This window comes from Hydractinia symbiolongicarpus, chromosome 12, assembly GCF_029227915.1.
Source record: "Hydractinia symbiolongicarpus strain clone_291-10 chromosome 12, HSymV2.1, whole genome shotgun sequence".
Lineage (NCBI taxonomy): Eukaryota > Metazoa > Cnidaria > Hydrozoa > Anthoathecata > Hydractiniidae > Hydractinia > Hydractinia symbiolongicarpus.
The window spans coordinates 21064993-21091569 of record NC_079886.1 but is presented as its reverse complement, the minus strand read 5'-3'; the positions used below and the strand labels follow the sequence as shown (position 1 = coordinate 21091569).

Below are 26577 nucleotides of genomic sequence, written 5' to 3'. Positions count from 1 at the left end.
TTATGCTTGTAATATGTTTATTTTTTCACTAACGCTCATCCTAAATATGCTTATAAACGTTATGCTTATAAAAAAAACATGTAAGGTGATTTTTACTTGGTGGATCAGGAGTTTGCTTGCACACATATTCCGGAATGATATCTGTCCGCACAGGTAACATGGTTTTTATCTCGTGAAAAGATGGAAGCTTTAATTTTTCTTAATGTATTTCTGTCTGTATTCGCCTAAGGTGGCCTTGTAGCAGAGCGTTCGCCTCCAGTGCGGGAGGTCTTGGTTTTGAACCCCCAGCTGAATCATGCCAAAGAAAAGTGCTTTCTGCTTAACGTTCAGCGTGAGAATAGAATTGGTATCTCAGGCGGTTGTCTAGATGATGGGCCATGGCTGTGCTTGCACGCCTTCCGTAGCTCAAATGGGAGCTTTATATGCACTACGACCGTATTCACAGAACCTTCAGTTTTAAGGCTAGCATAGGCAAACGATAATAATAATAATAGTTTTTCCTTTTTGAAAACCCTTTGCTTTTCCTGAAATACGTAAATTGATACCTTCATGCTGAACACAACCTCGTTCCTAGGACCATTTTTTCTTTCCGTTAATTTAGGACAGAAAGAGAAAAAAGCCCTAGGAACGAGGTTGAATCGAAACCAAAAGCTTGATTCACATGACGAACATTTTGTAAGTGCTTACGACTAAAATAATGTTCACTTACTCTCTCCCCACGTACATGTGATACTGGTGTGCTAATGAATATTTTCGCAATTCCTTAAAACGTGTGCCACGCCCCTACAACAAAAATTTACTTGAATTGGGTTAAATAAGGCGTGTCAAGTTTAGAGAGGTCAAACGGATAGTTAATCATGTCATTAAAGGCATCAATCTTGTCCCCAGACCTTCTTTTTCGCGAGATGGTAAGAGATAAAACTTAAAACTGGTGCATGCCAATCAATCAATAAACATTGCGATATTATCTGCTTTCGTTACAATGTTTCGCTAAAATGTTCCCTTAATGCGCACATTAAGTAATTATGTTTTAAAGTGCTCAAAAAGGTGGCCTTAACACTCCGTCATAATTAAGTTAGGATGCTGTTCATTTTACTACTGAACTTCAGAGTAATAAATTGAAAGAAAAAATTGTGAAACCTAGAAGGATAGGCACCAACCTCATCTCCAGGACATCTTGTATCTTTTCTGACCCCGGGACGGCGATACGAACATGGTCTCGCCGTCCCGGTTATAGAAAAAAGACAACAGGCGCTGGGAACGAGATTGGATAGATACAACATTTGTTTATGATTTAACTTGCTGAGATCTCAGTCTGCATCAAAGAATCCAAGATTGTTAAAAAATTTTTTGAATCTAACATGGCTTACATAGAACAGTCTCTGGTGAGGTGGAGCCCCATATTGCTTTTTTATATTGAGGACGGCGCAGTCCCCGAATATGGAATGATAAATTGTGTTTTACGATATAATTTTCTATATTACATAAGCGGTGATCTTACGTTGTACAAGTGGATCTACCATAATGTTTAGAGTATACCAAATGTTGTATCAACTTATGAATACATAATCATACAACTTCGTTCTGCGGATCTTCCCATTTTCCAACGAATTAAAAGCATCATGTTCTGATAAAACCGATTACTTATCTTCTCCATTTTGTTTAGGACAACATGTTTGTATAGATTCCTTTCAGAAAGCCGCCCAGATACATTTCTCCATTTCGCAATAAATCCAAACTGTTGAGGTCGGTTTCGGCAAAAAATATCATCGAACTTAACACAGGTTTCACGGTGATTATTATGGAACAACTTGCAAGTTCAAACTCACTACATTTTAGGTAGAAGGGCTCATTCAAAGTGATATCGACCTCGGGTTGATTTGTAACGTACACTTTAGAACGGATAACTTCGGAAGGTTTTGGTGCTAAAGTCACTTCGACAACAAATCCAGGTGCCCCAGGTGGCAAGGTTGTTTGGATGGCTAGTGTATCCAAAATAAGTAAATACCTGAAAAATAAAGTTGATTATAACTATTTAAGCACCGTGGCACTCTCGTTCCCAGAGGTCTTTGAGATAAACCTCGAGGTTTTTTTAAGACCTCTTGGAAAGTGGATGGTACAGTGAACTTCCTGCAACTTCAATTCTAAGAAGTCAAATAAAACAAGTTCGACTTAAGAAAAGTTGATTCCCGTTGACCTCAAATTAAATTATAATTTTAGTAGTTGGTTGTCCTAATGTTTGCAAGAGTCGGAGAATTAAAATTAAAATTACTAGAGTGGCAATAATATAGTAAATGTTAAGGGGAAACTGCTCCTGACTGGATTGGTTGAACTTTTGTGATATTTGAACCCTACAGAAATATTTACCTTGCTCGATCATAACTAACTGTGCATTGCATCTCACCCTCGTCAAGGCTTTCTTCAAAATCCTATAAAAAATGTTTTATTCAAAATAGTTTAAAAAATGGGTTATAGAAGGTTGGTATCAAACTTGCTGACCAATTTTCTTCCAAGTACTTCTCATACATTGTGAAACACAAAATAACTGAGTGAAACAGTCACTGGAAACAAGGTTGCTAACTAATTCAGACACGGACAAACTGTTACTAAAAATGTTAAACAGCTCGCACGTTATCTGAGAAACATTTTACCCGGCTTAATCTCTCGTCGTAGTATGACTGACCACTCGGTTCAAATGATGGTGTCTTTTGCATGATGGCCATGTTCGGTTGATTAACATTGGGCAGACTGTTATAAGCGCTTAAAGAATTTGTGCTTCGTTTGGAAGCCGTGGTTAACTCCTGACTGCTTGACGCTCGCTTCATAGTAGGACTGATGTGACTGTGAAGGTATGATGGTGGACGATGAACAGACTGGAAACTAACAGAGTTTTTACTAGGACCCTAAATTAAAAATTATTTCTTCCATTCAAATTTTTGCAACTTTTTCATGATTTTAGGTTACTGAACACACATACCTGCTTCCCTATGTTTGTAAAACCATTGTTGCTGTTACTGTCAAGCTTAAACTGGACGTTGAGTGAAGATGACCTGAGTCGTGGGTCCTGGTTTTGTTGGCCGTTCCAATGTGTTGACTGCAAGTTGTTGTTATCAAAGCTGGATTTCGCTTTTGTTGATGTAAGTATCCCGTTTCGCGGTTTATCAGGATCGGATTTAAGAGCGGTGTATCCATTGACGTACCTATTTGTGACGTCATCATCAATATTAATCACGTGCCTGTTTTTATCTTTTCTTACTGCCCATCTCTGTTTATGCGCAGGACAAAATAAGTGGATGAGAATGAGGATGAGAGCAGCCACAGCAAATAAAAGACATGTTACAATTTCGTATACGCCATGCTCTGAAAATCAAAATAAGAAGAGCAATTACTATTGAGAGACAACAACATACGGTAAAAAATAGCATTCAGCAAATTCATTTCCATATACATTGTTTCTCTCAAAACGTTTTCTGCAACGTGGTTATAGTGCAGGCAAAAATATTTCTTGGTACTATATTTACCGTCTATTTTAACTTGTCTATAATATCTGTAATTTACAACCTCATCCTATGGCTTTTTTTCGCGCTTTGATTATAGGAAGTGACAAAATTTCATAAGAACGCATAAGTTGCGCATCTTGTTGTGTCTTTCTATTTCTCGCTCCACAACAAAATATCACAAAAAACGACGTGCAAGGGTAAGATTTAGACCATCATTTACATCTTATTAACTCAGGTAGATTATAAGGGGGAATTGTTTGATATGTCTGTTCTTAGAGGAAGAAAGGTCTCTTCAAGCATCGGTATTGGGCAGGTGACCGTATCACCGTTCTTAGTTTGATTTTTTTAACAACTTTTTAAAAAGCAAGTTCGTTGGTCTGCGCAAAACTACTTCTACACTTAAATAATACATTAAGGTATAGATTTGAAAATGTTTAAATAAAAAGTTTAAATATGATTAAAAAAATTTGATTTTCTATTACCACTTTACAGCTGCTTTTTTCGTTTGTGAAATGGGTGTTTTTTTACTTCTCTTGTCATTTGAGAGAGAAGCAGATTTTTAGTTAGTAGTTTTTTTAGTGCTCTGAACATCCTATCTCTATCCCTAGGCTCTTTGTGTCTTCATACTGGGACGACGAAAAGACTTTTTTTCTCTTGCGTCTCATTATCAAAAAGAAAGATAAAGGAAAAAGCCCTGGAGTAAGGGTTACCAAATGTCTGAACAAAAAACGCAAGTCGATGTACAATACATTTAATTTTTTTAATTTTATAGCTAATATATGCAAATATGATGCAACCTTAATGATAAAACCAAGTTGTAATCTCTCCAACTTAGCCGGTAGACTTTATCCAGCACTCAGGTGTGCTGACAGTTGTTTATGGTTCAAGCAGCCAATGGCGTAATGTTGTAACAGATCTTTATCATTTTCCTAACGTAGAACCTCGCTACAGGCACTCCTTTTTTTCGTAGAGCCAACCTTTAAACGAAACTGCCATGTCAGCATACACAAAACTATGATGTCAGAGACAGAGTGTATTGCTCCTGCACTATTTCAGTTAGATCATTGTGAACCCTATATTCACCACAGGCAAACAGTATAACAATTGTTAAAAATTGATAATTTTTTATAAAAAAGTGTAAATTAAGATGTCTTAGGCTTTGCAGATTTTAAGTAAGAAGTCTTTCATACCTTCCTTAATTTAGAAAATATGTGTAGTCTTAATTTAAAATAAAATTCAGTCTCGTGTTCTTAGTTTTGAAACCAATGATTTGAGCTACTCTTATCCTGTTCTTATTTTCAAAAAAATCTGAGACTCCTGTTGTCACAAAATTGTTCTCATAACCACAAAACAAGGACTGGAGACGAGTTTGTTTAGAATTGCGCCTTTATTGAGAAATGTAGCTGCCAACTTTCACAGATAGTTGGCAACGGTTTTCCAAGCGAATGCAAGAAAAAAATTAATTCAAATCTCAAATCTTGATTAGAAACCTAAACGGTCAGAGCTCTTTACATCTTCAATTCTATAAAAAAAGACATGCTTAGCACAGATGCCACTTAGATGTCGTCTTTTTAGCATTTTTCAATGATTTTAGACACTTTAACTGCCTAGTGGCGTAGTGGTATTACAAAATTCAGTATTTGTAAAATTTTTTTTCGCAATTTAGTATTTTTAAAAGCTGAAAAACAAATTAGTTAACTTTTGGCCCAGCAAACATCTGAGTAATGATTTTTTATTAAGTATCTAAAAAATTAGAAACGAAGTCACCATACACTTTTTTAGAACCCAAAATATCAGACTTCAACTTGCGCTTTGTTTTTGTTTTCATTTATTCCGCTTGTTAAGTTTGGAATCTGTTCTGCAAAAATTATGCCTTAAAAGATATTTCTCTAGGTTTGTTGTGTTTTTTCAGGAAATAGTGAAAGCCTGATTTCCAGCCTCAATGTTCTTATAAAATTATTCTTAAAATTAAGTGCATATTATTTCAAAGAAAGTTTCATACCGTCTGGATAAGAAGTCGTACATTTATCGCTCATGTTTGTACCGCCAAGATTTTCTTCTTGTGAGTTTCTTGAAATTAAAATAAATTTGCAAAAGAATTTTTTTGACAACATTTTGAACTGTGTTCGATTTTTATTGATGACTACATCTATTATTAATTGGATGAGAGTTCTATTTTTCTTCAGCTTGTTCAATAATTTTATTTCACGTTTTTTGGTTTACGTCAAGCCTGGTTTCATCTATGTTTTTATTGACGAAATGGAATGAATAAAAATGATTTAATTATTCATATTTTTGTGTAGCTATGTTATTTATATTCAAGAGTAAAAAAAAAAACGCAGGAATATTATGATACGAAACCCAACAAACATGTGAACCTGGGTTCAAGTTTCTCATATACACGTATCATACTATTTGTACAGATTAAGTAAATACACTAAATCTCATCACACTCAAATGACTAGTTAAGATGATCAGCAATAAGAAACGTTTGCGAGTTTGAATTCAGGTCATTAAAAATCATCATCGGACATTTACCGAACATGTAATTCGCAAAAATTTAAAAATAAATTTGTTACTGCTTCGTGAGGTGAAAATAATGTTCGTGTGTAACAGAATAGAATAAAACGTTGTTGTTTTTTGAGTACCTGTAGCTACTGTCATGATACCATTTTAACATAACCACAATGACCTGTCAATAAGAATTCTACTTATTTTTATATACTCGAGAAACATCATATCTTTGCATGTTTGAACTGCAATATTTGAAATGCCAATCTTCAACACAATAGTACTTGCGGTGATAACACAAGAAATATAAAATTTTGGCTATTCCCTTTTTGCCACATAGCAGACGGAGACAACGATAACAGCACACAATTTGTTTATAGTTAAAAGTCAACAAATATAGGCACGCTATAGACTTGTCGATAATGTGTTGTATAATGAGAGCCTATTCCCGGTAGGAATAGGCTTATCTCCCTGTCAGACGTAACAAATTGAAATAAATAGAAAGTAAATATGCAGCAGTAATATTTGATTTCACAAAAAACTCTTTCAACACTTAATACAGATCGTATAACCAGCGTTTGTTTTTCTTACCACTAATTTGAAGGTATAAAAGCAAAACAACCGCGATATCTTTGATAAAAACTTTCGCGCTGATTTTGGATTTTTCGCGAATTTACGGGTATAACGATTTTTCGCGAATTTACGGGTATAACGAAGAAATATACTATGCATTATTTTACATATTTTAGGAAAATATGTACAAATGTAAAAAACATTTCAACGAAATTACACTTTCGTATTTTATATAAATCGAAATTTCGCAGTGCTCAACTTTCGCGACTTAGGCCAAAAATCGCAAGTGTTGCGTCAGATTTTTTACAATCAGAGTTGTTTTCATATCACTCTTACTCCGTCTTGTTTTTTTTCTGCTGTAGTAGATTAGTAACAAAGAGAATAAATTCGTGTTCAGTTAAATATATAGCTGCTGCGACCATCACTAAACATACACCACCTACAACCACGTGGACAAGTTGATATATGGGATTGCTGGCGGATCCAACAAAACCTTCCGAAGCAACTGTAAAAATAAAACTAAGGAGAAGAGACAGCATAACGCCTTTTGTAGGAATAATCGAGACCAGCGGATTGCGACTGGAATCTTTAAAGAAGCGCTTGATAAAGAATACACTAAAAATAAATCAAATAATTAAATTTAGATAACGTAATGTGCCGCCAATTTTGCTTAAGATGTTCCTTCAAGAGTAATAAACTAACTTAGAGACTGGTAGCTTAGTAACTGGTAGTTAACTCAAAATTGTCAGGATATCTGACGAAGAGGAGGGCATCCACAATGTACATACAAATGGGATATTGGGGGGAAGTCACAAGACACGTGTATACATATGTGTGGAGGGGGACTGAAGATGTCTGGGTAAACTGATTTTTATCCTTTGACATCGATAATAGAAAAAAACATAAAAATGACTAATAAATGCCAGCTAATTTGTATAATTATGGCGTGACTAAAAATTTCACATAGGAAACGGAGTATCATATCAAAACTTATTGGTAAGCCTGAATGGCAACAATTGTTATGAACCTACCTTTCAATTATTCGTAGAAACATGTTTAAACAATTTGCAAGAATAAATCCCAAAGAGCCAAAATATTTTGTTAGCATTAAAGAAGCGACAAGAAATGCTACAGAAAATATCATCATTTTATAGTTGTATTTATTAATCTGTTCTTTACTCATCACAGCAAACATGAAACATTCAGTGATTCCATTGATTGCAATAATCAAAACATACACACAATATGTCTTAAGGAGTGTGGGACCTAAAATACAATAATATATACAACATACAAAGCATTATTGATATAATAAATTCTTAGATTTTGTCTACTATAGTCTAATAAAAAATTATTCAAAAATACCTTCGCCTGCACTTAAAATTTTCCCACCATAAAGATCTAGCAACAAAAAAGAGTAACTATATCCAAACACTACAATAATTAAACCAATCAATGAGACAAATTTCAACACAATACATAAAGATATGATTGCTTTGTTAAGTTGCTCTACAGAATGCTCTTTAGCATTCTTTCCTCTCATTAATACTTGTGAAAAATATGTGTAATAACTTTCCTCAATTGGCATAAAAATAAATCTAGCAGCGAGTGATCCCAGATTATTAACAACATCATACACACCCTGCTCTGCAAATGAAAGGATGCTAAATACTGTCATAATGTATCTCTCTCCCTCAGTCAAGAATTGCTTTAACAATGACTGCTTGTAGAAACTTAAAACTAAGTTCCTGTAGTGTAAATCGCATGGCGTTGTGAAATCTGGAAATAATTCTTTAAAATTGGTGAAGGGTAATATTTTATCTTCCTCCTTGAAACTGCTCTTAATGTACCACCAGAAATAGCCATAATATAGTGCCACATAAACAAGGGATGATATCACAAATGCAATCCCAAATGCATACAGTCCTAGATTGGGTACAAATATTACTAATATAACGCTTAAGACACACCTTAATGTTACAAAAACACCTTCCAAAACAACTTTAAGAGTTATGAATGAAAATCTTTGTCCATATATCCATAACGGCTCAATCAATAACTCATGTAAGCAAGAAAAGGCAAACAAAATTGTGCATCTTTTGTACTGGGGGATCAAACTTACTGAAGGCTGTTCAAAACAGTAGATCCAAAGCAAAGACAGGCAAAACGATGAAACAAACCCAACAACCATACAAATCCATATTAAGTTGATAGTTCCTTTTTCATTTGACTTTGATTTGTTTGCGTTCTCACTCCTACTCAAGCATGCCTTTCTAAACGGTTCTCTCGAAATGAAGAGGATTGTAGTATATAACAGAGTCAGGCGAACGTTTACTATTCCTAAAATCTCTCTTGATATATATCTTAATAGGATAGCGTTCATAAAAAAAGTTCCGAACCGAAAAACTATTTGCAAAACCATGTTATAGGAAGCAGCTTTTATGGCCACGTTCATACTCGTATCAACAGCCATTTTGTTTGTTGATAAAATCTACTTCGTGTAAAATGCTCTTGAAATATGTAAGGTAAAAAAAAACTGGTTTTTATTACTAATACAAGATTTTAGCTTTATCCGAACTATTAGTACAATAAAATATACTATATATTGATAAAAAAACTAAATGAAAAATCAGTATTATTTTATAGGGTATTTTATTTAAATTATAAGAGATTCCCTTACAAAGACCAACATAATGAATCATTTTGAATCAACAAACCAGGTTATCGTTACCATTACGTCACAAAAATCATCGAAAGGAAATGGTAACCTAAAATGTTGTAGGGATCCCTACCTTACCCTGCAGGCAGGGATAACAAATTCGTACGTGCTATATAGATATGTCTCCATTGGTTTTAAGAAGAATATTTAAAGCTCAAAGGGTTTCGTTTTTGTTTAGAAAACGCTTTGATTTAAAAGATTTGAGGTAAGTCAGCTTTTTCGTGGAGAGAGAGAGAGAGAGACGGAAAGGAGATTGCATATTACATGCATGGCTATATCCTCGCAAATATCAAGGGATATACCCTGTTTATTATTTCGAGGAGAGGCTATGGCTTAGATAGGGATTTCTGGAGTAACATCCAACTGCTCACATCATAATAATGTGCACCATTTGCCTTGTTTTATACGCACACAGCTAGGGGTTTAGGGGGAGCTATAGTAATATCCACTCGCTAATATTGAATACACCTTTACGATAATTGAATTGTACATGCGTTCATACGGCGCTCCATCGTTTTACAATATCGGAAAAAAGGAGGTAAAAATCGTGTTTTTATGAGAGTTTGTTAGAGACGAAAGCGTGTTTTCTCCAGTTTTTTAACTTCCGTCAAATCAATTTCTTTCAAATTTTCAGGAAACGTTAATAATAATAAGATACAACTTATGTGTACTTTTCATTAAAAACAAAACGCGGCAAGAAAAGTTATCACGAAAAAACGTGTTTTCTCCTTAATAAACTCTTATAAAAGTGTGATGTTTACCTCCTCCGATCGCAAAATAAGCTGCGATGGAGTGTTAGTTTTCCTGAATTATCGTAAAGGTGTATTGCTGCCAAGAGGAATCTATCCCTGGTCTTTTACACAAAGTCACTATAAGCTACACAGCATGGCTGTTTTGTAGCAGACAAAAATGTTATGAAAAAAATAATTCGATTTACGCTCTCAAAAACAGGATATCTCAAGAACGATATAAGATTTTTATATTCTGTAAAAAGAATAATAATCCCAGATAAATTGTCCATTTTAAAATAAAATAAAATTGGTAAATTTAGGCCAAAATGCCTAAAAATGCCTAAAAAATTATCATTTTGATGAAGGTCTTCCACAATATCTCTGGAATGAAGTTAAGAAAACACGATTTTTATAGTCCACAGGTTAGGTTCAACATCTGGAATGAAAATTACTTAATTTTATTACTGTCCGAAATTGTCCAAAGGGTTATTTTGGGGCTGAATGTGAGATATATGTGAAAAACAGCCTTTAGAACCTCAATGTATGCCGTTTATTAACTAAATAAAAAGCAATACTTTGGATTCTAAGGCCATTAAAGATGATGTGAATCAAATATTAGTCTGTCCGAGATTGTCCAAAGGTTCCCTTTTGGTTCCAAGGTTTTTCGGGCCAAATATGTGACATTTATATATTAAAAAAACGTCATTCAGACTCGACGGTTTCAACATTCTAGTTTATTCTAGTAAAAAGTATCTCAAGTTTGCATAAATAGTTTATTTATTATATACATTAAATATATGCAAAGTGGGTATAAAAAGTAATAGATGTTATGCGTGTTAAAGGAGCGTAATCACCCTTATCGAAAAAAAATAACATATACATTTTATTTATTTATTTCAAAGTTCAGACGGAGTTATGACTTTCCTGAAAGTTTGAGGATGTAAAACATACTAGAAATGGAAATAATGGTACTTTAATATCTTGAATTTATTTTTTGTTTTTTCCAGCAGCCATATTTAACGATCTTGTTGATCTCTTATTCTTGTCTAATAAGCGGGCCGTCGCAAAATGTTCGTGTGAAACCGTAGGTAAACAAACAGCCTTAACTTTAAATGAGCTCTAGATGGAGTTTGATAAAATCGCCAATATGGTTAGGCTCCGTTCACCATGTTGTTCTTTTTGGTTTGTTTTATCTTTGCAAAACATGGCATCAAAAAAGTGGAAAGAAATTTAGGATCTGTTTAAAAAAGTGGCCGTGCAAGAAAAAACATCCGTATCACTTTCTTCACTTAAATTTAATTTTTTTCTATTCTATTTGTCATTGTTTTTGGAGACCAGACAAAACAAAACAGAAAGAAGAAATCACAGCATTACCTGGTTATAAATTATGATAATTAATGTTTATCACGCTCTTTCTTTTTTTTATTAGCTTGACAGGGATTACTGCATATTATAAGCCAAAATACCCAACAGGGGAGAATGCTCATTGTGATAGTTGAAGATAGTTGCAGCACTATGGAGATAATTAAATTTAGAGCATGAAAGGGGAAATTCTGAAAATTTAGATATTCTAATTGTCTAGATCCAATACTGTCTCCATAAGGAAACGACTAACTGTTTGAACAAAGAAAAATAATCAAAAAGTAAGACAGCTAGGGAGGCGAAGCTGTCTTCAGAAACAACAACAAGAAGTGGTCAGTGTTGCAAAGAAAACTGATTTCAGTACGTTAAAACTTTTAAATAATAAAGAATAACACAGAAACTTCGATTGATTTATCTGATTTATCATGTTCGAAACTTTGTGGATACATTTATAAAAGCATAACGATGGAAACACAGCTACGGATACTCCCCCTCATTCCTTATTTTTTCTGTAATGGAATGAATCCAGCAACCATGCGATCGATTTTGCCGTGCGTTTATTATCGCATGATTCCTGCAATGAAATTTAATGGCAGTTCTGTAGGCTAAGAGAAATTGTGGTGAGTTTGCTATTTCTATGAAAGATTTGAACATGTTCTGGTTGTCAGTTTTCAATAAAATTTTTAGGATAATGTTTTCTCATGTATATCTTTCAATTTTTACTATAAAATAGGTACCTCAAAAAAAGTTGCCCACAGGGTGATTACGCGCCTTTAATAGTCGTATTATAGTGATAAAGTTTTTAATAGGTAATAGGATTCTCACTTTTCTGTCAGTTTATGCTCCACAGTGTGGACTCAGTGAAGAAGATAAAGATAAGTTTTATGATGAGTTAGTAGCAGTCACATCAAAGTTTGGAGACATTGAACTTGTCATGGTGGGCAGCGACTTTAATGGTCATGTTGGGAAGTCATCTGAAGGTTATGGAGGCTATGGATTTGGGAGCAGAAATAAGGAAGGGGAGAGATTGCTTGAGTTTGGAATGGCAACGGACATGGTGGTTTGCAACACATCATTCAGTAAGAGACAGAGTAGGCTGATAACATATGAGTCAGGTGGCTGTAAGACACAGTTGTGTCTTGAAGCTTCTAGAAGATAATTCTAGAATTGTCTTCTAGAAGCTTCTGATGATACCTGTGGGTGGATGAAAGGACCAGCTAGACATAGACAGACCTGGTGGTGGAATAATGAGGTTGACCAGTGTATGAAGGAAAAGAGGAAACTTTGGAAAGAGTGGAAGTCAGGTGGTAGTAAAAATATTTACTTAAAAGCTGAGCATCGTGCTCGTACAGCAGTATATAAGGCAAAATCTGAACAAGAGAGAAACAGATTTGCAGATGTGTTAAGAAGGGAACACCAGCACAATGAGGTATTCAAGATAGCAAAGAAAATGAAGAAGACTAATCAAGATGTTGTAGGTGAGAAGTGTATACGTAATGATGAAGGTGTTTTGGCTAGCACAGAGGAGGAGAAAAGGGTAGCTTGGAAGAATTATTATCAGAGGTTGCTTAACACTGAGTTTGATTGGGATGAGGACAATTTGTCTGATGATGATGTTGTAGAAGGGCCAGCTATGCAGATCAATACAGAATGGGTAGTGGAGGCTATTAGGAAATTGAAGATTGGCAAGGCTGCAGGAGTATCAGGTATTGTTGCAGAGATGGTAAAAAGCATCTGGATATATTAGAGTTGAGCTTATTACAAGTCTTACTAATCAGATTATAAAAGGTGGTGCTATTCCGAGTGAGTGGCAGTCGAGTGTTATAGTGAATTGTTTCAAGGGCTAAGGTGATGCATTAGAAAGAGGTAACTATAGAGGTTTGAAGTTGGTTGATCAAGTAATGAAAGTTATTGAAAGAGTGGTTGATAAGTTACTTAGAGAAAAAATTGATATAGATAAGATGCAATTTGGTTTTGTTCCAGGGCGTGGCACTACAGATGCCATATTTTTACTAAGACAGCTTCAGGAAAAGTATTTAGGAAAGAGAAAGAATCTTTATTTTTCCTTTGTAGATTTAGAGAAAGCTTTTGATAGAGTGCCACGTAAAGTCATTTAGTGGGCTATGAGGAAATTAGGTGTGGATGAGTGACTAGTTACGATGGTACAGTCTATGTACAGCAATGCTAGAAGTCGTGTCAGGATTAACGATTCACTTAGTGATGTGTAAATGTTGGAGCACATCAAGGTTCTGTACTTAATCCTTTGTTGTTTGTTCTAGTCTTAGAAGCACTGTCGTTGGAGTTCAGAACAGGTTGCCCATGGGAGTAATTGTATACAGATGATTTGGTTCTCATAGCAGAGTCGATGGAAGAATTATTTGAAAAGTTTGAAAAGTGGAAGAAAGGACTAGAAGAGAAAGGCTAAGGGTGAACACAGCAAAGTCTTAAATCATGATTAGTAGCATTAAAGCCAAGTGTGACCTTGTAGTTGGAAAGTGGCCTTGTGGAGTTTGCAGGAAAGGGTTTGGTAGTAACTCAATTTTTTGTCAGACTTGCAAGAATTGGGTACATAAGAAGTGCAGTAGTATTGGTGGAAGGTTAAGAGCTGACATTCAGTTTGTATGCAAGCGTTGCAAAGGTGAGATTATAGAGAATGAAGTATTTCCAGCTTTAATGATGTACAACAGTGGCTCGTTAGAGATAGTTGAGAACCTCTGTTACTTAGGTGATATGTTGGGCAGTGAAGGGGGTGTTATAAGAAGTGTTACTTGCAGGATAGGTTCTGCTTGGAAAAAGTTCAGAGAGTTACTTCCTTTGTTGACTAGTAGAGTCTTGTCAATTGAATTAAAAGGTAGGTTGTATGAGGCCTGTGTAAGAAGTGTTATGTTGTATGGTAGTGAGACATGGGCAGTGAAGCAGGAAGATCTTGACCGTTTAGAAAGGAATGATATGAGAATGGTTAGGTGGATGTGTAACGCCAGTCTGAGAGACAGAAAGAGTTCAGATGAGCTAAGAAGCAGGCTAAGTATCCGTGGAATTAAAGATGTTATCCAGATAAGAAGATTGAATTGGCTGGGGCACTTGGAAAGAATGGAGGGGGGATAATTGGGTAAGAAAGTGTAGAGACTTGATAGTTCCTGGGGCAAAGCCCAGAGGCAGGCGGAAGAGGGTCATTTATATACCCCGTCAAACCCATGCTAGCATGGAAAACGGACGTTAAGCCGAGAATGATGATGATGATGAAGCAATCATTTTGTGTTTCTTTATAAATTGTATATAATAGCACCCAATCTTGTGATAAAGCCAAATATAACTAGCTAGCTATAAACATCTTTGACTTTAACAATTTCACCTTGAGAAAGCCCACCAAAGTCTTAACTAAATATAAAAAAGAAGTATTAAGTTACTTAGCTAAAGAACACGATGCAAAATGCAAAACTGTAGGATCAAAAAATAGCTACTCTTTGCAGAAAAATATAAAACAGGAGAAACAAGATTATAAAAGATAACAATTAGCTACGATTGAAGTTTTACAACCTATAAAACAATTTCTTAAAACCAGTAGTGTTTTAATAGCAAAAAAAATAATATCAAAATCCCTAGTTTACTGTTAGTTTTGTCCTTGCCTCGTGCTCTGCCAAACTTTAGCTAGCTTCAAAATTGTTAAGATACCGTTGTCTCGCTTATTCTAACATTTTCTAAAAATTCCGCTTTCGAACTAAGATTCCCGGATCAAGCAATCAAGTCCAAAGTAAACACGAGGCCGCCATAATTTTTTTGGAAAAAACCATACCTAACAAAACATTAAACGCCATCACTATGACCCTTTTAGAAATTTAAATACTTACTTAATTGAACAGAAAAGGGATCACGCTACATCAAATTGCCGTGTACCACTTTTGCAACAAAAGGAGAAAAGTAGATCGTTTAATACTTTTTATTTCAGTAAAATTAAAACAATACAAAAAAAGCTTCAATAACTTAAAAAATTATGAAAATACAAAATTTCAAAAAAAAGTTTGGAAACCTTTTTAATTTTGTCCGCGGTTTCACCGTAGCGAAACAGCCGTGACTGCTGCAAAGTGAATTTTTTTCATGTTTAAATTCTTTCCTATCATCACACATATAATGCATGGCGTTATATAGACTAACTAGCTGTATAATTAAGCTAACTACTTAATGATTATGTAATTTTTTTAAACAGTTTAATTCTCTTTAGCAATATCTACCAGAAAAGATGCTTTTTTGGGTTTGATGGTTGTTCAACCAAAGAATTTTCTGAAACTAAAGTTATTGGGTATGTACTAAGTATAGTCCTTTTTGAATATTTACATTTTCTGCAGTAAGCCCTTCTGGCTCTAACAACTGTGCAGGCAGAAAGATATGAAAGCTTGCTGAAGAAAGGTCTTTTTCAGCCCATTTCTTTCTACGGAAACACTTTTAAAGCTATTATCGAATGTAAATAGATTTCTGATTGACATATATTGAAACATACAAAGTTGTAATGAAGAAACAGATTAAAAATAACCTGACTTCACCTAGAGCCCGCATCTTTTTGCCTGCCATGCAATTGTTAAAGCTGAAAGAGCTTACCGCAGAGAATATAAACATTTAAAAAACTCTATAAATTACTTGATTTTGATATTATAATCCTATAGTAGCATAATTGTTGATTTTGCTACAGCTCTGGACTGATAAAGGTGCAGCTTCTATATTCAAAATGACACAAGAAAGGTTAAATTGACATGGGTAGGAGGGTTTTCAAGTTTGAAGTTTCACCCTTGGCAATTTGACTTTTAAGAAACGTTTAAAAAAAAATTTAAATCTACAATGGTTCCTTCTTTTGGTAGTAAATTCCACCTCCATTCTAATATTATTTTGTTGTATGAAAACCACAATTTTATTACTGGTCCTGTTTCCGATTAAGAGCAAATTTCTGAAGAGGCAGGTTCTGATAGTAATTTTCTTTATATTTTGGGATATGCTGTAATACCACCTGGGACAAAAAAACAAACAGGTTTTTCCTGACTAAGAGTACTTACTCATACTTACATCCTGTCATGAAGCCAGTAAATAAACAGTGGATAAATATTTAATAGATGATTTTTAATGTGACACAGAATTTGTAAACATATACCTCATCTGTAGACAAAATTATTTGTTTACAAAATCCTCATATGTATGGGCATCCTTGGGGCAAATAATTGCAAAAGAAAAATTTTAGCTAACTTCTCTATAATATTTGGCCTGTCTGTTGTGCAGTTTTATTTCAGAACTCCACAGGGTAATTTCATTACTTCATAAACAAAAATACACATAATATCAAAGTAGAAAATATGCACAATGGGAAACTTCCTATGGATCTCTCCATTGGCTAACAACTAACATTAAGATTTTTCAGATATAATGATATAAGATCCAATCATGCATTCGATTTGTTCTTGTCATAGGTAGAAACAATTTAAGTTTTTCTATTTTCAATTTTCAATAATTTATTTATTTCTCATAATTTACTAATAATAATGGAGTAAAATTGACCATCATTTTTTTTTTGGAATAAATCTTTGCTTGTTACTTATAATGACGAATTAGTGATTTTCTTGATTTTCACCCAATATTTTTGTCACTTCTTCACAGGATGTTCCAGTACACAATGTGATTAAAACAATAATGTGGGATTGGTATGGAAATTTTATAACGCATTAAAAACAATTTACAGAAATAATGTACAGGTGGAATAAACATGGGGTGTGATTGAAAAATGCATAGAAAATTAAACAATTACCAGGGTTTGAGTAGGGGATACAAAATGGATACTTCAAGGAAAAAAACCCTTTAAGATTTTATTATTCAGCTGAATAGCAATTCACTGCAGTGCAACACTATAATAATTGGAATAACCAGAAGGTTAAAAAAATCAAATATTGACAATGGGGAAATGATTATTATTATTATTCAGTACTCTAAGACTACTTTTTATGTCTATACACTAGATTTGTAAAATTTCTTTCTAGTTATTCCATGGAACAATTTTACGATGTTATAGCGAATGTTGATGATTACAAGTATTTTGTTCCTTGGTGTGTGGCCTCACGCACATTTCAGAAAAGTGAAACTTATGCTCGTGCTGACCTGGAGGTTGGATTTCCGCCAATCTCAGAAAAATATTCTTCAATTCTTACATTGGCTAGGCCAAATTTAGTAAAGGTATAATAACACTATATATAAACGCTTTTATGACAACCCAAAGTTAGTCGTATTTTCAGTTTCGATACCACTTTATTTGGGATACAAACCAAGATAATAATACAACACACGTTGGAGTATAGTTTAATGTTGCATTGTTATATTTTTATAATTTAGTCTGAATGCATGGATGGTACATTATTCAATCATTTAGTATGTAATTGGAGGCTTAGTGAAGGTCCAAAAGAGATTGCAAACAGCTGCACATTGAATTTTTATGTAAGTGCTTTTCAACTTTACTACCCCATATGGATAAGAAATCTCTGAAAATAAGAAAACAGGTTATGTAACAGGTTTAAGTTAAACCAATGCATTACAGATAGATCTAGGACATTCAACATTTAACGACTAACTAAAACAGGGTTTCTGCAAGTTGGTTGAGGTACTTGTTTCAAAGAATAATGTTTCTGCTATTAAAACATCTGGGAACAAGCACTTGATTCGGTTTGAAATTTAATACCTGATAGAAAATATTGTTTCACTTTGTTTTTAGTTATCATTCGAGTTTAAATCAGTCTTACATTCTCAATTATCAGACATGTTTTTTGATGAGGTGGTTCGCAAGATGGTATCTGCGTTTGAAAGTCGAAGTCAAACACTGTATGGTCCAAGTAGTCTCATAAGTACAAAATATGACCCAAAGAAAAGGTTACAAACGTCACGAAAGAATAAGAAGGTAGATAACTTGCAATATTCTGTTTGTTTGTTTTTTTCTTCCTCGCAGCGGATAATATTGTTGTTATTGTTGTTTTTTTGTTGTTGTTATTGTTTGTTTTTGTTCTTATTTCTGCTTCTTATTTTTCTTGTTTTTTTTAACAATACAATGATGTGTTAACATTGTACAATTCTTTTACTAGATCGTTCGTAAAGGTAGCTGACACAACTTTGAAAGAAAATGTTTGCCAAATTTTATATTTATATACATATGTACTTTAATTGGATATATTCTTTCATTAACCATTCTTGATTTTATAACCACGTTTCAATTTGGTACAAATAGTAATGGTTTTACATCGTCAATGATATGATTTTTTTGCTAGTCAATCAGAATGTCGGTGTTTATCTGTGGAAAACCCTTCTAACAACGTACAGAAACATGTACCTTAAAAGCCTTTTATATTATACTTGTTTTAATTATTTAAGTTAGCTATTTGTAAAAGATAACACTGAGAATTTTAACTGATATCATTATTAAGAAACAAGTGAGAATAAATTTGTTAAATTTATTTTGTTATTTTTTCAGCATTGAAATGCAATTTTGTTGCTTTTTTTACGTTTCGTGTAAACTTTAAAATAGTGATGTTCTATAAATCAACCGAATGTCAACTAAACAACTAATCCCAAACGACCTGCAACATTCTTGAGCAAAATCTTTTCAGTGAAGCGTTGAGATTAACTTTTTAGAAGAATAAAACATGGCTGTAACGTCAAATATTGCTAAGAAAATTTTTGCATCTGCAATGGAGACCATAGCGTCAGACAAGCTAGTTAGAAATTCCCTTCACCGCAGAGGAGATATTTTGGTGGTTAATGACAAAGAATATCGTTTGAAGAAGAACGTGTATGTGGTGGGATATGGAAAGGCTGTGTTAGGTGGGTTTACCTTTTTTAACTTCACTTTTACGTGTGTATAAAGAATTTCTTTATATATGAAGAAATTACGCGTTTTGCAAGTATCGTGTTAATTTCTTGCTTCCTTGTATTTTCTATTCGTGGTAGTGTTGTTACCATTAAAGTCTTTGCGCATTAAATAAATGTAAAAATCAGAATTTGACGTGACACTCACCGGATGTGAATTAGTTTGCGTCATTATTATTTAGCATGCGTATTTTTTTTGGATTTTACTTTGTAACATATGCTTTGCAGAAAAACAAAAACAGTCTCGACTTTTTCTTTGGTAGCCAGGAATCAGAACCTGCCCTAAAAGTTAGGAAAAGTCACGAGCTGTTAATTTTAATCTTATGCACAAAAAAGTTATACCTATTTGAATTCTATGCTTCTCTATTTTGGGTTCATAGGAACCATCATAATAGTTAGAGGAATTTTTGCTTTTCTTCCAACAAAGCCTGGACACCAACTGCTTGCTCCAATCGAAGATAATCTCATTTTGTCTAGCAACGAGCGGGATTCGATCTGAGGTCCCAAAGCAGGGAATCCACTAACGAACCCACTACACTGTGTGGATGACGTCATTCGTTACCATGTCTTTAGGTATGATGCGTGGCGTTCAGGATGTGTTAAAAGATCATATTGTTTGCGGTGTCATCAGTGTACCATATGGGACAAAAGAAACATTCAAAACACAATATCAGACGATAAATAAAAACATCGCTGTGATGGAGGGCGCCAGAAATAACCTTCCCGATAATGACGCTGTAAAAAATGCTGATTGTATTAAAACATTAGCACAGTCTCTTTCAGTGGAAGATATTTTAGTTGTGTTGACATCGGGTGGTGGTTCCGCTCTGCTCCCTGCACCGCCGCCGACCTTAGGCTTGTCAAATAAACTCGAGGCAATAAAAATAGTTGGTTGTGCTGGCGCTAGCATACAACAACTGAACACTGTCAGAAAACACCTTTCAGAGCTCAAAGGGGGGAAACTAGCAAAGTTGTCTCCATCAAAAAACATGATTTCTTTGATCATTTCCGACATCGTGAACAATCCAATTGATCTAATTGCTTCAGGTCCAACCGTGTTCGACTCATCTACAGCACAAGAATGTTTTGAAATATTTAAAAGTTTAAACATTAGAGAGAAAATTCCACCAATCGTTGTTGATTATTTAAAACAAAGCGTAAATAACACGGCTGGAGAGTCCAAAAGGGGATATTTCACCGAACAATGCAACAATGTTATTATTGGTTCAAACAAGATATTGGTGGAATCAGCAGCAACAAAAGCGGAGGAATTAGGCTATAAGCCATACGTTCTTACCACCGAACTTGAAGGCGATGCAACAGAAACTGGCTACATGTTCGCAGAGATTGTTTCTTCGCTATTATTACGTGACCCGAAAAGCAAGATTGCAGAAATATTAGCGCGTGCCAATAATGCATTTAATCCTGATGTGTTTTTAGATGACTGCGACCGTGGTTTAAATGTATGTCTTATAACAGCTGGTGAAACTACCGTACAGGTTAAAGGAAGTGGTCGTGGGGGAAGAAATCAACAACTTATTCTATCTGCGTTACTGCGTATGCGGGATCTTGCGATCACACATAAGAATTTGTCCTTTCAACACATGTGTTTGTTTAGCGCAGGTACGGATGGCCAAGATGGTCCCACGGATGCTGCTGGTGCATTTTGTGATGGAAACCTAGTTGAATACTCTACTAAGTTTGGCGTAGACGTGAAGTCATATTTGGATAACAATGCATCATATGATTTTTTTTCTGATTGTTGTTCAGGAGAATATATATTTAAAACAGGTTTGACAGGCACGAATGTCATGGACATACAGTTGCTTGTGCTTGACTTATCAAGACATAAGTGACGTCATTATTATATTATTATTTTTTAATTTTGTCTTAGTAATTGATTATGTGATTTTTTTGTTAATGACAAGTGAACTCGTTTCCGCTTTATTTCGTGCAAGCCCATTGGGCGAATTCTTTCCTCGTAAAACTGTTTAACGTGTACGGAAAATTTGATTTGCTGTTCGGTACTTGAACCTGGTTGTGTGTTACTCGGTTGGGCGTTATTCAGTAAAAACTGATTGGTATGTGTACGCCCTGTCGTCGTATGTCGCAAAAGGTAATATTGCTTCGTCAGCATGATGTGCCAGAGGGATAGCATCGGATAGATAGCATCGGATAGATAGCATCGCATAGATAGCGCAGTATTCCGGCTAGTGAAAGGTGTGTTTAAGTTTTAATCGATACATTATCTTTGCACACATGGAAACCAATGTGCGTGTTCACTTCATCACATATCAAGTTTTAAAGTCGGTCCTAAAACATCCGATTTTAAAATGTGAAGTTTGTATTACGTTTTGATAAAACAGGCGTTTATTATGTTCTATCCAGGATTCATTTTCTGGCGTCCTTTCGTCCTTATGACACACCTGTTATGGCTGATATTTTTATATTTTAAGGGAATAACTTTTACATTGTTTAAATTTTGCGAGAAGATTTTCACCGACGTCGAAAACGGTTGGTAAAATCACATTAGCACAAGAAATATAAATGCTTTCCTTTTTTTTTTTTCTTTCTTATTTTTATAGATAATAGTTTTTTAGTTTTGACAAAGTAAACACATCTTTTTTAAAAAAAAAATCCTGACTCATCAAAATACACACATTAAAATTAAGAATGGGCTCGCCCAAATAAATTTACACAAACACGTCGAGAATAACAACGTGTGAAAAAAAGGACTGGGTACAATGTTGTTTGATTAACAGTCACTCGAATCCCTAAATCGCATTCTCTATTTTTCCTAAAGTAGAAATCCTTTTTGAGCCTATTAACATATCTCTGGCGCCATTTTTGTTACTCTGTCGTTTGGATTGTATTTATAAATGTATGAAGTCTGAAAATGTAAAAAAAATTAAGTGTGCCAACAATGAGAATTTTGAAACCCACTAAATCGTTTAAACACATGACGAGAAAACAGCATACTGTTAGCATATTGCGGTCTCGTGTTCGAATAACCTGAACTTGCAAAAAACTTGCAAAACTTTTAAGCAAAAGCTGAACTGAAAAAAACTTGATTACAAAAACAATGTACAGTTTTCTTTTAAAGCTGTCAAAATTAAAAGTGAATGTATATATTGATTGCAGTGTCATATTTCTTCTAATCTCTGTTGTTATTTCGCGTGACACGTCCTGTTGTAATCCTACTTCATCCCCAGCCTCCTTTTGCACTAGGAAAAGTCCTATTTTTCTTAAATTAACAAATATAAATATTTACAAAAGAATTTGTACAACGTGTGTTTCTGAACAACTCCGATATGCGAATAAAAATGTTTTTGAAAAACGAGGTTGGCACGTACGCAGACCGTAGGGACCAAAATCTATTAGGGGAGGAGAAAGAAGTAACGATGTAGTGTCACGTCGAGGGCTATCATGGCTGACAAGTTTAAAGACGTAGTTTCTAAGGCGCCAAACCACTAACAGTGTCACAGATTACTCACAGAAAAATAGGGTAAGTTTTTCAACTACAAAATATTTGAATGTTTTTTCTTCACAGTCTGAAACTATGTGTTTATTAGTTGTTTTTCTTTAACAGCGACAACTTCGTCTCCATACCTCTCGCACCACACTATTAACAATACAAGTAACTTTAAGTTGTTGTGAAACAAACGGATATGGTTTAAAATTTGAGAAAAGTAAATAAATAACTGATAGCTGGACTTTGTGTGTACAGAAAGATTTTTCCATCGATTGGTTGTATTTTAACCGGGAAATATTTATGTTTTGTTGTCACTGATCATTACTTTTATCACCTGTTGATTAATTGGTGAACATGAAATAGATGTATTTCAGAGGAAGAAAGATTGTGTGTAGTGGTGTTAAAACCAGGTTGTCAATCACACTATGTTAATACTTAAGAGATAACCTATTTAACGGTTTAACCGTTTTATTTTGTTTTGACAAAGTCGCGCTGTATTTAACGTTTTTATTAAGTGTGTCTCACTCAACACTACTAACCACATCAGTAACATTAAATTCGCAAAAATAAATAAACAAATAAAGAAGAAAGGAGAAAGTAAATGGTTAACGCGCATATACGACTAACACCCAAATATCATATGTGAAGGCTCCTCAACGCGAAATATATTTTAGTTACAATGTCGCTATCACTTGATTTATTGACGGTTGATCATTCCAAAAAAAGATCTGTTTCGTTTGCCGAACCAGAAGCTGATACGAAAAGCATCGAATTGTCTGATGAAACCGAGGCGTTAGTTCGGAAAGAATGGCGAAGTCGAAAAATATCCAGACCGCGTATGACATCAGTGTTTTATATGGTTAACTCTAAGTTTGCAGGTGGTATTATAACACGTGCAAATTATATGACACGTTGTTTCCAAACCGCCTGGGAAATGAACAGAGCTGATATTCCTGCTTTAAAAATATTACTTTGGAACGGAGAAAGCTCACAACAAACTGTCTGGGTAGCTGTGTTAGGATTGGTGTGCCAGTGGATAGTCCCTTTTTTACCTTTGTTGTTTTTAATAAATGCGATAACCGCAGCTCGTTCATTTCAAATCATTGTATGGGGTATTTTAGTTTTGGAAATAATTATGTTAATATGGCACGCTATTGTATTATACGTACTTTTGAAAAACGAAAGAAACTGGAGACAAGCTTGGTTTTCATTCGAAGTACCAAGTGGGACAATCGGATTGGTCGATTCTGGAGAATCTCATGAATTAACTTTATTCCATTTTAGCGCGAATATTCGTTTTATAAAAACTAGTTTTTCTACTATAAGTAAGCTGCATACGATATCTAAACATGAGCAAGTTATATTGGAACAAAATATGAGGTTTCGACAACTGGAAATAGCTGAAGTTATTTTATATACAGAATGCTTTTTAGATTGTTACAGCAAATGGCCAAGATATATGACCATTGGTCTATTCAGTGCGACCTTGCTAAGTGTTGGATTTGTTATTTATTTTCTTGGATGCCATTATAGATAAATGGAAAACGAAAAAGTGACGTGACCGATCTAATTAAGCAACATTTATAGTGAGGCGTTTCTGGAACTGTCATTTTCGTGCGATACAGAATATAGAAACACTCGATTTAAACGCACAAATTTTCATCAACATGGACAGAGTAAGCATCAGCCGTATATAGGTAAAGTTTTTAAAAGACGCGTTGTTTAGATCCTAGCTGTAGAAAATCGTAAAATCATGAAACAGCACACAAAATAATTGATGAATATTTTTTTTCAAAAGGTGGATCCCACGTGCAGTAAATTCGTGATTAAACAAATATTCTTTATTTACATTTCACCATGATGAAACTGTGAGGCTAATCCAAAATGGTATGCAAATGTTTACTTAAAGATGGTAGCCATTAGCCAATATTTTGATCTCATTTATGGATCGCTTTGGTGTGATTCTTTTTACAGAACAGTTAACGAAGTTAGAATTTAATCCTTTATGAAACAAAAACATCTTGTTTATTATACTTGTAAATACAAAGATATTTTTCTATCCCGTATGTTACAACTAAAATTTGCTTATCTTTTTCTGTCTCAAAATGATAAGAATTAGCGACATAATGAAAAAGTACTAATGAATGAAATGATAAGGCTTGCGTCATTGATTCTTTTGGCTGGGAATGTAGAGGGGGGAGTACCTTGGACTTGAAAAAATTTATAACAGTAAAAGATTAGGCCTACTGATCAATACGTGAAAAAAAATATTTTGGCAGATATATTTATTTTTCTTTCTTGTCAAATGGCTAATATGATTAGAAAAATTCAACACCCTTCTTGGTAGCAAATAATTTAAAAATTTTGGCCCAAAAACGACTGTGAATTGCATTATTTTTAAAAAATATGGGGGAGGGATCACAGGAACTTTTAATATCAATAAAATGTATGCCTAAGACGTAAAGAATCATTTTAATTATCACTAAATGACTGGTTTTTCGATCCCTTTGTCCTTCCAATGCATGCAAATGAGCAAACGTTGTCTTACCACCAGCCGCCGCCCTAACTTATTATTTCATTTTTAAAGGTTTTGTTATCATATACCATTTGTTTTGAGATCAGTTATGACTTGTTTCTTTTCTAACTTATTTCTTTGTACCTACTCGTCATCTTTAACCTCGATCGGTGAGAGACAAAAAGCCCTGGGGATGAGATTGCTTTAACATAGTACCGCGGGAACCAAAGCTAGCCAATTTCGCGTGTTTTTTTACCCTAGGTGCGTTATCAGAAATCCACGAATAAGTGACTAAATTTCCGTCCGACATTTTGTACCTTACATTTTAAAATTCCACGAAATCTCACAAAACAAAGAGAAAGACATAGAATTAAAAGAGACAGATAATTCGCTTTAGTGTTGTTCTTTGTTTCTTCTTGAACCAAAAATTCGGAAAATGGGTGGAAAAAGAAACCAAATTTTTAAAACGAGGCTCAAAGCTAAAATAACAACAACTATTGTTTATTTTTTATGTATTTTTAGACATCAACAGAAATTTGTGCTGATTCATCAATTTTAATGATTCGGGATGCTGGAAGTTTCTTTAAAAATTGCAATGATAAGTTTCCTAAAAATAGATAAATACGTCATGATATATTTATAACAACATAAAGTAAAATAAATAGCTGCAAAAGTACTACCTCTTTGCAATAAATATGCATTAAATTGCCTAGTTAAAAATGATCGCCATTTCCCCGCCCATGGCTTATAACTAAATTTTGGCTGTTCGCCATTTTCTAGACGTAAGCAATGTTTTGTTATCTAAAGCCTATAGGTTTTTAAAATGTCTATGATAAACACGCTGTTAAAATCGTGAAAAATGAAGTTATGTGCCTGGAAAATGTTTCTTAATTGAGACTTAGTCCTAAAAAATAAGGGAGAAAATGTGATTTAAATTTAAGGTTAGTAAAACCCGTAGCTAACTGTTACGATTTTAAAACAAAACACAGACGACACATGATATGATATAAATGTCTCACCGTTCAAGTTATCCACGCCGGACGTGTGATTCAATGTTTGAAAGGTTTGTTTAAAGACTGGTGAAGTAACGAAATCTTGCGATGGAAAGATGCTGTCTTTGTTACCAAAACAAAAACTTTCTAGTAAAAGAAATTGTCGTCCCTCCGACTTTCGTACTAGGTTGTCGCAATATTTTCTCGTGAGAAGGATTTAAAGCTTACAAGTTGCATTGCATGATGGGAGGTGCCGTAGCTAATACGACGAAATATAAATTAGTTTTTGAAGAGATTAGCAATCGAAGACAATGAGGG

At 34.3% G+C, this 26577-nt stretch overlaps 5 protein-coding genes across 6 annotated transcripts; 3 read left to right on the top strand and 2 right to left on the bottom strand.

The window, feature by feature from the left end:
- Positions 1-1365: 1365 nt before the first annotated feature.
- On the bottom strand, positions 1366-6252 carry LOC130621131 (uncharacterized). Its single transcript, XM_057436436.1, has 5 exons — positions 5503-6252; positions 2978-3360; positions 2652-2903; positions 2368-2429; positions 1366-2008 (listed from the first exon to the last, which is right to left on the bottom strand). Exons 1-5 carry the CDS (start codon positions 5612-5614, stop codon positions 1663-1665), a joined length of 1155 nt encoding a protein of 384 aa, XP_057292419.1. The 5' UTR covers positions 5615-6252; the 3' UTR covers positions 1366-1662.
- A 486-nt stretch (positions 6253-6738) lies between these two features.
- On the bottom strand, positions 6739-9084 carry LOC130621129 (protein RFT1 homolog). Its single transcript, XM_057436434.1, has 3 exons — positions 7950-9084; positions 7616-7850; positions 6739-7199 (listed from the first exon to the last, which is right to left on the bottom strand). Exons 1-3 carry the CDS (start codon positions 9055-9057, stop codon positions 6917-6919), a joined length of 1626 nt encoding a protein of 541 aa, XP_057292417.1. The 5' UTR covers positions 9058-9084; the 3' UTR covers positions 6739-6916.
- A 249-nt stretch (positions 9085-9333) lies between these two features.
- Positions 9334-18617, top strand: LOC130621133 (coenzyme Q-binding protein COQ10 homolog A, mitochondrial-like). Of its 2 annotated transcripts, none has more exons than XM_057436438.1 (6): positions 9334-9508; positions 15601-15693; positions 17411-17603; positions 17760-17861; positions 18136-18318; positions 18500-18617. In XM_057436438.1, the coding sequence occupies exons 1-6, from the start codon at positions 9423-9425 to the stop codon at positions 18518-18520; spliced, it is 678 nt and encodes a 225-aa protein (XP_057292421.1). In that variant the 5' UTR covers positions 9334-9422; the 3' UTR covers positions 18521-18617. The 2 variants fall into 2 exon arrangements, with proteins under 2 accessions (XP_057292421.1, XP_057292422.1); XM_057436439.1 differs by having other exon boundaries at positions 9335-9508; positions 15616-15693.
- A 393-nt stretch (positions 18618-19010) lies between these two features.
- LOC130621130 (glycerate kinase-like) lies at positions 19011-21227 on the top strand. Its single transcript, XM_057436435.1, has 2 exons — positions 19011-19235; positions 19854-21227. The coding sequence occupies exons 1-2, from the start codon at positions 19058-19060 to the stop codon at positions 21134-21136; spliced, it is 1461 nt and encodes a 486-aa protein (XP_057292418.1). The 5' UTR covers positions 19011-19057; the 3' UTR covers positions 21137-21227.
- Positions 21228-21378: 151 nt separating this feature from the next.
- LOC130621132 (uncharacterized) lies at positions 21379-26261 on the top strand. The gene is made up of 2 exons (XM_057436437.1): positions 21379-22785; positions 23427-26261. The coding sequence occupies exon 2, from the start codon at positions 23432-23434 to the stop codon at positions 24287-24289; it is 858 nt and encodes a 285-aa protein (XP_057292420.1). The 5' UTR covers positions 21379-22785; positions 23427-23431; the 3' UTR covers positions 24290-26261.
- The last annotated feature ends 316 nt before the right edge of the window (positions 26262-26577 follow it).

Bases quoted from the DNA above. Each gene is read 5' to 3' on its own strand.
- LOC130621131 (XM_057436436.1), bottom strand. From the start codon at position 5,614: ATGTTGTCAAAAAAATTCTTTTGCAAATTTATTTTAATTTCAAGAAAC. The intron at 2,430-2,651 runs GTAAAATGTTTC...CATTTTTTATAG, and splicing joins ACGACGAGAGATTAAGCCGG to GATTTTGAAGAAAGCCTTGA. The intron at 2,009-2,367 runs GTAAATATTTCT...TTTATTTTTCAG, and splicing joins GTTAGTTATGATCGAGCAAG to GTATTTACTTATTTTGGATA.
- LOC130621129 (XM_057436434.1), bottom strand. From the start codon at position 9,057: ATGGCTGTTGATACGAGTATGAACGTGGCCATAAAAGCTGCTTCCTAT. The intron at 7,851-7,949 runs GTATTTTTGAAT...ATTGTATTTTAG, and splicing joins AATTTTAAGTGCAGGCGAAG to GTCCCACACTCCTTAAGACA. The intron at 7,200-7,615 runs GTAGGTTCATAA...ATTTATTTTTAG, and splicing joins TTTCTACGAATAATTGAAAG to TGTATTCTTTATCAAGCGCT.
- LOC130621133 (XM_057436438.1), top strand. From the start codon at position 9,423: ATGTCTCCATTGGTTTTAAGAAGAATATTTAAAGCTCAAAGGGTTTCG. The intron at 15,694-17,410 runs GTATGTACTAAG...ATTTCTTTCTAG, and splicing joins TCTGAAACTAAAGTTATTGG to TTATTCCATGGAACAATTTT. The intron at 18,319-18,499 runs GTAGATAACTTG...TTCTTTTACTAG, and splicing joins CGTCACGAAAGAATAAGAAG to ATCGTTCGTAAAGGTAGCTG.
- LOC130621130 (XM_057436435.1), top strand. From the start codon at position 19,058: ATGGCTGTAACGTCAAATATTGCTAAGAAAATTTTTGCATCTGCAATG. The intron at 19,236-19,853 runs GTGGGTTTACCT...CCATGTCTTTAG, and splicing joins ATATGGAAAGGCTGTGTTAG to GTATGATGCGTGGCGTTCAG.
- LOC130621132 (XM_057436437.1), top strand. From the start codon at position 23,432: ATGTCGCTATCACTTGATTTATTGACGGTTGATCATTCCAAAAAAAGA.